This window comes from Alnus glutinosa, chromosome 5 (genome assembly GCF_958979055.1).
Source record: "Alnus glutinosa chromosome 5, dhAlnGlut1.1, whole genome shotgun sequence".
NCBI classification, from domain to species: Eukaryota; Viridiplantae; Streptophyta; class Magnoliopsida; order Fagales; family Betulaceae; genus Alnus; species Alnus glutinosa.
Window position 1 is genome coordinate 4043015 of NC_084890.1, and position 14462 is coordinate 4057476.

Genomic DNA, 14462 nt, shown 5'->3' on the forward strand with positions numbered 1-14462 from the left:
ACCGCGCCTGTACATACGCGTCCAGATTCCTTTTATCTGGTTCTTGACAAATGACAAGCATTTTCTAAGAAAAATAAGACAATTTGAGAAGTCTATAAACTAAATCTCTTCCAATTTACCTGTTGACAAAAAAAATTATGTGCATGCCTAGCTTCTTTCAATGTCTCCATATATGATCCTTGTAGTTCTTTCCTTGCTCAGCTTCCTTAGCGTCACCAGTGCACAAGTCCCAAATTACCGCTACCATTTCTGCCCGAATGGAACGACCATGACTTTCACCCCTAACAGCACCTACCAGTTTAACCTGAACTACCTACTCTCTTCCCTTTCCCCCAATGCCACGCGTGAAAGTGGTTTCTACAACGCCACTGCCGGCCAAAGCCCCGCGACAACAATTTACGGCCTCTTCCTCTGCCGTGGTGACCTCACCACGAATGCCTGCCAAGACTGCGTGGCAACTGCAACCAGAGAGATTGTTCAGCAGTACTGCCCTCTAGGAAAAGAGGCCATGGTATGGTATGATGAATGCATGCTACGCTACTCAAATCGGTCGATCTTTTCCACCGTGGAAGAAGAGCCCAGCAAATATCTGTGGAATGTGAGGGATATAACAGAGCCAGATCGCTTCCGGAAGCTGGTGGAAGCCACGTTGAATGACTCGGTGCCTCGGGCTGCAAATGCTTCATCAGGTGCTAAAAAGTTTGCGGTTAAAGAAGTCAGTTTTACAGAATTGCAAACGCTATACAGCCTTGTCTAGTGCACCCCTGACATTTCCAGCTCTGATTGCAATATCTGTCTTCGGAGAGCCATGGCAAACCTACCGATGTGTTGCGATGGAAAGCAAGGGGGTAGAGTTCTGTATCCAAGTTGTAATCTTAGGTACGAAACATACCCGTTTTACCAGATACAATCCTCCCCACACCGTCACCGTCACCGTCACCAACGCAAACACCAATGCTTCTTCCTCCTCCAACTCCAGGTCAGGTCACGAGACCCAAAGGTAAAGTCAAAGCTTAATGGCTACTTTCATACCATGATAATAGCAAATACAATGGCATGCTTGGTAAGATAAATCAGGACAGGATAGATGATGAAAATCTGAGTGAAAACATTATATTCTATATATGCATGTGATGGGTCATAGGAAGAGACAAATCTAATAGGGGAATTAAATTTACATCTTCTCATATCATATATATAATAGGGGAATCATTTAGAACATTGCATAATATTGTGACAAGTGGTCTTTTAAAATGCAACAAAATGTTCTCTTAAAGTTAAACTGTGCATTTAAGCATTCTTAGTAGTCTCATCATAGTAGCTTTTTAGCTATTTTGGTGAGCTAATTTGATGAAAATACTAAAAAAATCATTCACAGCAGCCTCACCACTTTAACCAAAAAGTTTTGATGAGTGGAATTATTCATCAATTTAGATGAGGCATTTTCACTCACCAACTCACTCACCAATTTTATTTTCCTTTCTCTCTCACATGATCATCACATTTTTTTTTCTTCCTTTTTTTCTCTCATTTTCTTCTCACATCTCCTATCTCTCTCACACGATGATGCCCTCATTTTATAGAATAGTGATAGTGAATAGTTAAAATGGTGAGGCTGCTGGAAAAATTTTAAAAAGGTGACTCATCAAAATAGAGAAAAGTGATTTTTAACTATTTTGGTGAGTAAAATTTGATGAGGCTACTAGGAATGCTAACATTGTAAAAGATTTTTTTTTTTTTTTCCCTAGAAAATAAATGTATCCTATTTAATAGGGGAATCAATTAGAGTAGTGCCTATAATTATGACAAGTGGCTGCTTAAAAATTTGACAAGTATCTGTTAAGTTAATGGTTAGTTTAAAACACATTGTTTCACACTTTCACTCAAACACCACTTCCCCTCACACTAAATCATATATATCATCATGAAAAACCGTTACATTTTTTAACCAGTTTTCAATTAATTAACACCGTGGGTTGTTTTTTTTTACACTGAACGTTAGTTTATTCTCCCTCCGGTCAGATTCCTAAATGTGCTTCTCTCTCTTTCTCTCTATTGATTTCTATCTTTGTGATTTTTTTTGGATTCTTTTTGTTTTGATTGTAATTTAAAGAACCGAAATTCTATATTCTCAACGATTTCTAAACTAAGTTGCAAATACATTATCTTTGCCACAACCTATTTCCGTTAAGGGGTAATATATATAATTCTAATCCATATTGCAACACATTAAGATGGTAATTCCATGTAGATGTAAATTTTTTTTTTTTTAAAAAAAAATTAGATTTTGTTCATCCTTTTTAATGAAGATTTTCTCTTTAAATTTATATTTATTAAAAAAAAAATTTGCTTTGTATTCTTTTTTAATGTTCAAAATTATATGGTTTTTGAATCACTCAGAGCATTGCATAATATTGTGACAAGTGACATTTTAAAATGCAGCCAAGTATCTTTTTAAAGGTTTTATTTCTTATTTTTATTTATTCAAAGTGTCCTTTTAAAATTGAACATGTGTTTAATAACATTGTAAAAGAAGGTTCTTTTTTTTTTTTTTTTTTTTTTTGTTTTTGTTTTTGTTTTTTAAACTGCTTTAAAATACTACAAATAAAAATAAACCGTTTCTTCAATATGAAAACCACTAAGAACCTTTTGTAGTCTGTAGGTCTAAAACCAAATATTGATATCCCTCATGCGCCATTTCATAAACTATATGCAACGTAACTATGCAAATATTACTTTACCAAGTGTACGTACACTTAATAGTAAGTATTATACGAACCTTTTTTGCAATGCATTTGGATATATCTCTACAACTTTATATTTTTAGGACGTATCAAACATTTTGGCTTCTGTTCTTCTGTTTTTTTATTATTGTCCTTATTTCTTTGTTCTAATTTATATATTATTTTTTCTTCGTTTATTTTTTTGGTAAATTTTACATTGAATTCAGAAAATGATGGTGAGAAAGAGATTTTCATATCTTCTTTTGTTTTGGTCCTTATTTTTTGTTATAATTTATGTATTATTATTATTATTATTATTTCTAAAAGTAGTTTCTTTTACGTTATATATGTGAAAGATGGTAAAAAAAAAACATATTTATTTGACGGGACTTTTTTTTATACCTATGAATTTCATTGGAATATAAAAAAGTATACGAAAAAGAAAGTTAATTTCTATTATATTAGTATTAATTTTGATTGGGTTTTGAAAATTGTGTTTGCAAGGGTTGTGTTCAAAGAGAATGGTAAATAATCCGTTTGTTTGTCTTTATTTATTCTGATTCTTTTTTTTTTTGTTTTAATTTTTATATTAATTATTACTTCTATTCTAAAAAGTATTTTTCTCTTACGTTATATATGCGAATGATGATTGAAAGAAAAAATATTTATTTAACAGGAATTCTTCCTATATATACCTATGAATTTATTGGAAGAAAAAAAAAAGTGTATGGAAAAGACAATTAATTTTCTGTTAGATTATTATTAATTTTACTTTTGATTAGGTTTTGGAAAATGTGTTTGCAGGGGTCATGTTCAAAAAGAATGGTAAAATAATCTATTTGTTTGTCTTTAGTTTCTGTGATTCTGTTCTTTAGATTCCATTTCTGACCTTTTTCTTCTAATTTTTAAATTATTTTTAACTTCTGTTCTAAAAGTAGTTTATTTTATGTTGAAAAAAATATCTATTTGATATGTTTTTTTGCTATACTTATTAACTTACGAATTTCATTGGAACCGGAAAAAGTATACCGAAAAGCCACTTCTTTTCTATATTATTAGTATTTTTCAATTTTTTTTTTTATTTTTTTTTTTTGGCTTTTTATTGTTTGTGGTTCTATTCTTTTGTAAATTTGAGAGTAAATTCATGGAAATGATGGTGAGCGAGAGAGCTTAATTCCTATGTTGTTTTTGGCACGGAGTATTAACCATATTAATATTATTATTAATTTTCGAGAGAACAAAGTATCTTGTAGTGGAAAGAAAGTAGTATTATGGTTGGGATATGATGGATAAATTGTTTTGTTGGGTTTTGTTTATGCTGTTGAGTAAAGATATAAGGACATGTTAAGCATTCATCCTCTAACTATCTCTTATCCATTTGCATACAATTTTTATTTTTTTCTTCTATTTTCGGTACTAATTTAGATACTTTTTTGTATTCAAAAGTGATTTTTTTTTTTTTTTTTTTTTTTTTTTTTTTGTTTCTTTTGAAAATTTTACACTCAATTCATGGAAATGATAGTGAGATAAGAGAGTTTTCTATCGTTATTTTTGATATCAAGTATGACAATCTTTTATTAGTCTACAAAATTATTTATTTAATAGCTTTTCTATCTTCTTTTTTTTTTTTTTTTTTTTTTTTTTTTTTTTTTTTTATACTTTGTTTGTCACATACTTAATCAATGGACAACATTGGAGAAGGAAATTTGTTACTCATAATCTTTTTAAAACCTTTCAAGTAAATTACAATTAAAAAATATATCATGCAGAGTGCAGGTTATAATCTAGTTGATTTTAAAACGCAAATCTCCTTCTAGAAACAAAATGGTGGTGTGTAGTATTACTCTTAAAAATTTGGCATTTTGTCGAGGAAGGCAAAAATAATTTTCCTCCTAAAAAGTTTTTTTCCTTACTTTTGACTCAAAGCTTTTTTAAAACATAAAAAGTAAGAACAACAATTCTTATCGGTAATATACTACATATTTAATAGGTAACATTTTTAATTTAAACCGTTCGATGCAAAAAATGGCTTAAATTTCGTAAATTTAAATTCTATAATTTCTTTAAAATGTTATGACATCCTTATCTCACACTAAGGGCTTTGGTGTTGGTGGTTGATTTGAATTATTCTTCACCCCTCCCTCGCCTCTCTTTTTCTCCTTTCCCTTGCGCCTGAATAAGCTTTGTCCAGTTCGTTATAGAATACCAGATACAAAGGGCTTGCAACTCTCTTATATGAACATGCATGCCAGAATGAGAGATAGAAAACAGCCCTAGTAAATTAGTAATGAACTTTGAGTTTAAGAGACATGATATGGTATGAGGATCAATATCGTGGGTGTGAGAGGGTTAGTGTGTACGGAGTACTTTTTTTTTTTTTTACCATTTTAAATCATTATTTATATAAAAAAAATAATTGCAACTGGTATGAGGATCAATATGGTATAAAAGCTATTCTAGCTATTCTAGTTTCTTTTTTTCTTTCTTGCTCTAGCATGCATATAATGAAAAGGCATTATATATCTTTCTGTATGTTTCAGAAGAGAGTACGGTGTACCATTCCTGCAATACATTATTTTATTTCTGTTCTTCTTCGGTGATGAGTAATTTGCTTTTAATGAATTGTTTCATTCTCGACTTGTCACCTGCTTTCTTCCCCCATTGACACCAATTTGTTCCATAGCATGCATGATTGGATTCAAATCTAAGGAAAAGATCGGTTTCAAAATGCAGTAAATTGGATTAATTGTTGAGCTTAAATTAGGCCTTGACTATTTGTGTATGATGGTTTGATTAAAGATGTTCCTGTATAAAATATCTTTCGTCCTCATTTGACTGACATTTCTCCATCTTTTGACTGTCACAGGCAAGTCTAAGAGTATTACTCTTAACCCTTGCACTAGGTAATGTGTTATATATGAAGTTACAAGTTACAACCGTTGTGCATCTTTTCATTGAGTTGGGTATTATTATAGAGGAGATAATTTATCCAACTCTTGTTTCCGTCTTCAGGCATTGCCATAGTATGTGCGGGCATTGTTGCCATTTTTCTAGGTTGTTTGGTGATCTTTTTGATCAGACAGCGGAAGAAAAAAAGACTTGCCAAGGAATCTCAAAGGATTAATAGAGGATACTTTACAACTAATTTAATGGTCTGCTGGAAAAGAGACGCAAAGAATGATCACTTTAAAACTGAGGAAATCATAAAGAAGTACGGATCAATGGCCCCAAAGCGATATACTTATTCAGATGTGAAGAAATTGACCAACTCATTGAAAGAAAAAGTTGGACAAGGAGGATATGGTGTTGTATAAAAGGGAAGCTACCTGATGGGCATATGGTGGCAGTAAAAATCCTAAGCGCATCCAAAGGTAATGGCTATCATTAGTGGAACATCCCATGTTAATATAGTCACTCTTTTAGGTTTTTGCTACGAGAGGACTAAAAGAGCTCTAATCTATGAATTCATGACAAATGGATCTCTTGATAAGTTCATATATGATAAAGGATCTCCACTTACAAATTGTTACTTAGACAGCAAAACTATGTTCAAAATTGCGGTTGGCATTGCTCGAGGACTAGAATACTTGCACCGTGGATGTAACACAAGGATCTTACATTTTGACATAAAACCACATAATATACTTTTGGATGAGGATTTGCGCCAAAAAATCTCTGATTTTGGCCTTGCTAAATTATGCAAAACAAAAGAGAGTATTGTGTCAATGACGGGCATGACAGGGACTGTAGGATTTATTGCACCAGAAGTATTTAGTCGAAGCTTTGGTGGAGTCTCTCACAAGTCTGACGTTTACAGCTACGGAATGTTGGTTCTTGAAATGGTTAAAGGAAGGGAAAATTTTGATGGTGAACTCTCTCATACCAGCGAGACATATTTTCCACATTGGATTTATACGAAACTTGAACAGGGCAAAAATTCTGATACTTTTGAGAATAAAACAGAAGTGGCAGAAGAAGAGACAACAAAAAAGATGATAATAGTTAGTTTGTGGTGCATTCAGACCAATCCTTCAAATCGGCCATCAATTGGTAAGGCGATAGAGATGTTAGAAGGATCCCTTCAAGCCTTACCATTTCCACCAAAGCCTTTCTTGGATTCACCTACCAGGTCACCTTAAGATTCTTTCGTGACTTGATAGTTGTAAAAATCCAACATTTCAAATCTGTGCAATTGTATCTAAAATTCAAAGAAGAATAGATGATCTTGTTGCTGTGTTTTGCTTGCTTACACAATGTTGTATGTATATATACAATTTTACATTGAGACAAATCGCTCGGAACTTGGAGAGAAAATTTCAATTTTGTGTTCAGTTATGGAAGGAAGAGTAGAGTGGCTAGCTAATTACAAGGTTAACTCCGCCCCCTTTGTTTGTGGTGGTGGCTGCAGTTGGGGATGACTCCACCCCAATTTAGGGAGTAGCCAAGTCATCCATTAATTTTTTTTTTTGGAAAAATAATATAATTGTAGTATATTATTTATAAATTCCGCAGAAATAGATAGATTTTTTTATGAAATTATACAAAAAGATGAATTTAATAACGGAGAGAAAGTTTCCTTGAAAAATGCTACACCATATATATCTTATACGATGTGGTGAAAGACATTCCTCTAGGCTTACATAGTGACATAGGGTTGGACTATTGTATTCCAGTCTTAACTTATGAATGTTTAGAGATTGATTGTAATTGTTTTTTTCTTGCGATCGTTCACCTATACAAAAAATGTGGGACCATTTTTTTTTTCCTGTGTCACTACATTTGGATATGGTGAATTTGCTGCATAGTTTGAGGGTTGGAATAATTGGTTAAAGTATGTGTAGTGAACATACCTAAACAATTGTTGCATCTGCATCAAGATTAGTTACATCAATCTCGACATTTGAAGATTCGGGTGTCCCCGATGATAGTGGAACAATTTTCTGCTCTTGATATATATGTATCAAACCAGTTGCGTCTCCTCCATCTCACCATTGAAATTTCACCTTTATAAGTGAGAATTAACCTTTGATCATGATCATCATGAGGACGTGTTCTTGGTGGAATTGAATCTAACTTGCAACTGATTCATAAGTATGTTCTTGATCACGTTAATTTGCTAAAGGCTTGATTGATTTAGTCATTCATGAACTCCTTCAAGTAGTGATCAAAGGTGTTGGGTAATTATCCGACCTCAACTCGAAAATGGGTCTTCGAGTGGTCCATCTCAACCAGGCCCAATAGGTTGGCCCAATCAGTTTGACAAGTCTTCCTCGGGTAGTGAATCCCTGTTTGGCTGGTGAAGGCTTCTTTGAATGATGAGGTTCTTGTTCAGATGACCGGAATCTCATGTCCTCGGCACTGAATTACATAAAACGCGCGCTTCATGAACAACCGACGAAGAGCCCAAGATGGAAGATCCCCACATTTATTAGGATTTTTAGGCATTTATTAGACAAGAGATTAGATGGTCAAATCGAGTCAGAAGGCAAGATGGATAGCAGCATCACACGCCGCTCCAGGCCGGCTCATTATGCCAAACGATCAGAACGTCATCAATGGCCGTCAATTATGTCATCTCCAATCACTATTCACCCACACCAAGTGGACATCAATCTAAAGATGGTGAAAGTTCATATGTGCAAATTCGAGGAAACGAGGGTGATATAAATAGCAGCGATAAATTTGGTAACACCTAACTTCTCTAATAGCATTTATGCTCCTTCTTAAAAACCCTCACTGACTTAACTATCGGAGGAGGTGCCGCCACCTAACCCCCGGCAAGCCTTTGCTGTCTTGCATAACGTAGTGTTCTCCAACGAAGACCCAATCAACGACCAACATGTCACCATACGAAAACTGTCATCAACAAAAGAAATTTGATTCATAAGGTTTTTTGGTGCATTTATAACTTAAAAGGGTTAATTAAAAAATAAAAGATGAAAGGACCCCTATGGTTGGCCTAAATTACGAATCACTCCATGTGATACAAAAGGTTCATGGAGGGTCCTTGTAGTAAACTATAATTACGAATCACTCCCTGAACCCGTTTCCGTCTATCAAGTTAACAGAACCTGTTAGTTTGCCACGTCATATCAAGTAGGAAATCGACACGTGTCCATCTTAACTACTAGAAAAAATGAGATTTTTTCTACTGGATAAGATGACACATCAAATCTTTTTATTATATTTCAAATTAGAGATTTGATGTGTCATCTTAGCCGGGAGAAAAAAAGTTAATCTAGCGGTGAGATTGAGTGAACTAACCTATTTTTTCTTTCATCTCCAAAAACAATTCATTATAACAACTTAGAAGCAGGAAATACAACATGAAGTAAAATAATACAATACTTACATGAACAACAAAATATCATATCAGGTAACCAAATATGCTTTTCAACCATAAACATAACAAGGTAATAAAATTCACTTTTTAACTTTATTCATTATCAATCATGGAAATATTTCTGCATATAGGTTACAATCAATAAACTTATTCATCATTGCCAACATCATAAAACATCAACTTCAGGCCTTGGCATATTCTCATGGTCTTTTTTTGAATTAGGAATCCCAATGTAAAGGATTTTCTATCCTTATAAGTATTTTTCTTGGTTTTGTGTATCTTTTTGGGTACGTTGTATGATGATGGATGAATGAATGTTCAGAAAATTATAGATGGAATGTTTTTGATGTTTATGAAAATATACTGAGTAAAGTTATATTGAAAAGATATGAACAATTTGAGATGCTCAATCTCCAAGATTACAACCAATTCCGCAAATATTCTTAGCTACTTTCTCACTGCCGATTGCAAAGAATATTATAGAGCCTATTCTGTTGCAACGGCCATCCAGGTGGATCAGCTAATCTACTGCAGCCAAAACGCAAACAACAACAAATAAAACGCAGAAAATAAAGGGAATACAAAACGCAATCCCATAACACATTAAACGCAGAAATTAAAGATAGTTGAAGACAGCTGGCTTCTCAATTCTTCGACTCTTAGAGCACTCCCAATGGATTATCTATTTGTAACTTTAAGTTAGAATAGATAACAAAAGTGTTAAAAAGAGACTCCATCAGCTTATGTATTCCAACTCTAAAATAGATTTTTCTTAATTCCATAAATAGTGGAACTCTATAAGTAGAGTTATACTATTCACTTATCTATTTTTTTTTATTCTTCATCTCCACTTTTTTAGCTTTGCTTTTTTCCTTTTTCCCTCCACCACTCCATGTTTTTCCTTTTTTTTTTTTTTTTTCTTCCTTTATAGTGGAGATGTAAGAGAAAGTGTGTAAAGTAGTGGAGTTATGAAGCAGGACCCACGTGGAAAAAAAAAATACTATAATGAAATAAATAAATTAAAAATAATAAAAAAAAATATAGAGTTAAGAATAGATAATCGGATGTATAGTGCATTTAAAATTCATTAGCTAAACTAGATAAAATAGATTTTGATTAGCTATTCTAGATTGAAAAATACATAAGCCATTGGGAATGCTCTTACACACATATCTTGGAAAACGCGCGTTACTTGAATTTCGCCTGAATTACTACCATTGAGTAACACACCGTACCCATACCCACGGTCCATCACTCAAGTTTCAAGACTTTGTCTCTCTTGACTGGTCTTCCTCCATAGCCAAACATTTATTCAGAATAATATTCAACTTTTTTTTAAAATTAAATTATATTTTATTTAACTTTTTAAAAAAAATTTAAATTTTTTCAAATTTTATCTCACAAAGTCAAATCTCGTAATTCGCGCAATGAATTTAAATAATATTCAGATTCAACACCCAAACGGACCATTAGCCTTCTAACCTTAACTAGTCTCTCCATTAACGTCCTTAACACCCAATTTCATTTTCAAACTATCAATTGGATATTTGACATCTCTTCAAACCTCAATTTCACCTTAATCCAAAAACCTAGTTTCCCATTTTTATCAAATTTATCAAATCCAACCTAAATTAAATATTCAAGCAAGCAATTTAATACTGTAATAACACAATGGAACTATCAATTTGAAACAATTAACTCCAAGAACCGAAATCCTTACTTTTTCATGCATAAACAACCCTAATATTAAAATTTTTCAAATTTATCATAACCCAATACATTGTGGATGATCTAACACATGATTTTGACATCTATTAACATAAACGAACCATCAACTCCGATAAATGAAAGCCGAATCATAAAAAGCCTAACATTTGACGTTTTAGAACCCTAAGTTCAAAGACTTACAAATTTCACAACAAACTAATACATATTTCCTTAAATTGACACCACAAAATGAAAGAATAGATCAGTTTTTTGTACCTCTACATAATCAATTGAAGAAAAACATGCAATTTGGATCTTGTTTGATCACGGGTCACCACTAGTTTTGTCGGAAATTTAAGTTTTTGGCTGTTTTTGGGTCGAAAGATGACGGCTTCAAGGCTAGAGAAGGCGGACCAAGGTGTTGGATTGAATCGGGCAAAGATCCCAACAATTTTGAGAGATTTGGCCAAGGAAAGTTCAAATCTCGCTCCTCTTTGGCGGCAACGGTGAGGGAGAGGGGCAACAACAGCTCATCCCCGCCTCTCTCTCTCTCTCTCTCTCTCTCTCTCTCTCTCTCTCTCTCTCTCTCTCTCTCTCTCTCTCTCTCTCTCTCTCTCTCTCTCTCTCTTATTCTTTGCCAGCAATACACATGGGCTTTTAGGGTGCATTTGGGATTGCGATTTCATAGACAATAAGTGCAATTTTAAACCAAATCGTAGAACATAAATTGTTTGGAAACTGCGTTTTTAAAAATTGCGATTTGAAAACGCAAAAAATTTACTTTTTCAAATCGCATGTAAGATTGTGCTTTTTTTAAAACGCAGAATTTTAAAGGCTAATTTGCGATTTTAAAGGTTAAACTGCAATTTTGCCAAACGCTTAATTGCGATTTTAAAAATCATCTTTTTCAAATCGTTATTTTAAATTGCACTTTTTGAAATCGCAAACCCAAATGGACCCTCACTTGGGCTAAAACAATGCTACGTCCCCCTTTTTCTTTTACTAAAATAAACAAAAACTTTGTGACAATTGCAATGTTGTCCCTCCATTTCTCTTAATCTCAAATGTAGCCCTTGTTATCTTTAATTACCAATCAATTCTTGAATAAAATATGAGAAGAAAGTTTAGAGTTTTTTTGGGGGAGTTTGATTTCATTAAAAAAAAAAAAATACAAAGAGAAGAAAGTTTGGGGTTTTTACAGTAATGTTTTAGTTTTCTCATGCCTGCAAATTGTTCTTGTGGTGTGTTGTGAGTTTAAAAGAGTACTCGCAAGCGCACGAATCGTTTGCAATATAGTGTATGCAAGTGCGAGGTCAAATCCACAGCGAAATGGTCAAAAATCAGTGTCTTGTTTAATCAACCTCATTCTAACCTAGTTCCAAGAGTTTGAGGGTTAAACATGCACCAAAAATGCTAAGTAAAGAGGAAGAAATGAAATATGTAAAAAGGGACCAAGGCTAAGGAATTCACCAAATCAAATCCAACAACTCACACTCTTGGTTTCCACTTGAACACCCAAAGAACATTAAGCTTAGGGTGTCATTCAAGTTTCTTAACCATAAACCTTAGAACCATTAAATGAATCCAACTCAAAGATAAATCACAAAGAGTACCCATTTGAAATCAAATCATCCATTGTATCCATTCAAAGAATAAATCACAATAGATATCATCTTTCAAACCGATAAAACAATGTATCCATCGGTTGAAACACATTAAATGTCCTATTTCTACCACCAACCACTTTCATTGCAAAAGATAAAGCATTAAATGAATTTAACTTGAACAACATAATGATATAGCATTAAATGTGCAAGTAGTACTACAAGAGTGTGAGTGTCATCAATGGAGAGGTTTCATCCTCAACCTTAGTTGAGAGTTCTAGCCTCCCATGACTAAAAACACCACAAAAACTTGAAGAACAAACATGAAAATAGAAGAAAAGCTTTACAAAGACAAATGTCTAAAGAAAATAACTACTGAAATAAACTACAAAATGCACGAAATTAAACCTAGCTACTGCTCTGAGAATTCTCCTCCAACAAGGAGGCATGGCTATGGATTTATAAAAGGAAATTAGGGTTAGAAACCCATGTAAAATGACTCATCTAACCCCCTCTAGGGTTCCTCTCTTGCTAGAGACAACCAAGGTCACGAAACCAGCGTGTTCTGCTGCGAAAATCAGAGGGAGAACTGCTTTTTGTCATGGAGAAGCTCCTGATTGGGCGTTCTGGCGCGCTTCTGCAACAGTCAGTTCTAGGAAAAATCGATCAATCGAATTAAATTCAATCGATCGACATCGGTCAAAATTCGATCGATCGACTTTTAAGTTCGATCGATCGACTTTCCGGGACTTCCGAATTTCCAAGCATTTCCACATGAAATTTTGTCATTCCTCTCTTATTGACCTACAAAACACAAAAACACAAAAACTAACAAAAACATTAGAAAAATAGCAAGGCTAAAGGTCTAACTAATGTAAATCAAGGGGTTCAAATATACAATATTTGGTACTCATCATGGTGTACTCCTTATGTTTATACCATTTGTATGCATGGCAACCAGCACAATTACAACCATAGAATCCTTGAAATTTGATTTGGCTACAATAGAAGCTGCCACACACAAATTCTCAGATGACAACAAGCTGGGTGGAGGTGGATTTGGTGAGGTTTACAAGGTATGGAATTAGTATTTATTGTTTTTTTTTTTTTTCTTTATTTCTTTTGTTTTTCATAAAAAATCAGTAGGTGTGCTTACATCGATTTGCAATCAACTCTCTAGAGTTTAAATAGGGGCTTAAAACTCCTTATGATAAGTAAAACTGACAAATTACTCTATCCCGAACTTCGGTTTGAAATTTTTGACGAAACCCATCACAGTGCTACATAAACACCAATAATAATGTGATACGTGTCCCTTCAAATTACCATCCAACACCAAAAATTGGGAAAAGTACACATACTTTCCCTCTAACTACCATCTAATTGTCAATGTCACCCTCAAACTACCAAAAGAATGTCAATATCACCTATGGCCAACAAAAAGACAAAAATGGCCTTAAGAAGTTGTCAATATGAAGCTGGACAGAATAATGATTATTTTGCAGGCTATTCAATAGGCAATTTGCAAGGAAGAAAATAAAATAATTATCCCCAAAACATAGAGACAAACTTTGAGAAAATATCAATAATCAATCGTCTGTTCATATAGCTGAAAATTGTAAAAAATAGCAAAACCTTAATAAAACGAAATATAGAATAAAATAAGTCGGCTGCGAAAAATCTAGCTCAAATTGGGCTTAGAATCACCTCCTAAATAATAAACGAAAAATTACCATAAATGGAAAAAAAAAAATCTAAAATTAGGTTTTTGGAAAGGAAAACAGCAGATTTTTGGGCTTGAAATGAGGCACACCAAGTTTAGCTGGTGGCCACAACGTGCGCACCGAAGAGAGCTTTTCGAATTGGGGTCATATGCGTGAATCAGATACTCGTAGCCAAAGTTATGACCAAAATACTGCTGCGCACTAGAAAATTGTCTCAATTAGGTCAAATCACGATTTCTTGCCAATCTTGCGCTGATCCACCCGCTCTAGAAAATTCAGCGCCATCAATGTGCAATCTAACAGCTCAACGTCCTCTGACTTGGATCCCGGTGCATCAATCACCTCGGGTTGGAAAGAACTC

The 14462-nt window shown here is 33.7% G+C and overlaps 1 protein-coding gene and 1 pseudogene across 1 annotated transcript; both read left to right on the forward strand.

Annotated features, from left to right (window-relative positions):
- Positions 1-268: 268 nt before the first annotated feature.
- On the forward strand, positions 269-757 carry LOC133868283 (cysteine-rich receptor-like protein kinase 25). The gene has a single exon (XM_062305092.1). The coding sequence runs from the start codon at positions 269-271 to the stop codon at positions 755-757; it is 489 nt and encodes a 162-aa protein (XP_062161076.1).
- Positions 758-5817: 5060 nt separating this feature from the next.
- On the forward strand, positions 5818-6931 carry LOC133867790 (rust resistance kinase Lr10-like; annotated as a pseudogene).
- Positions 6932-14462: the final 7531 nt, after the last annotated feature.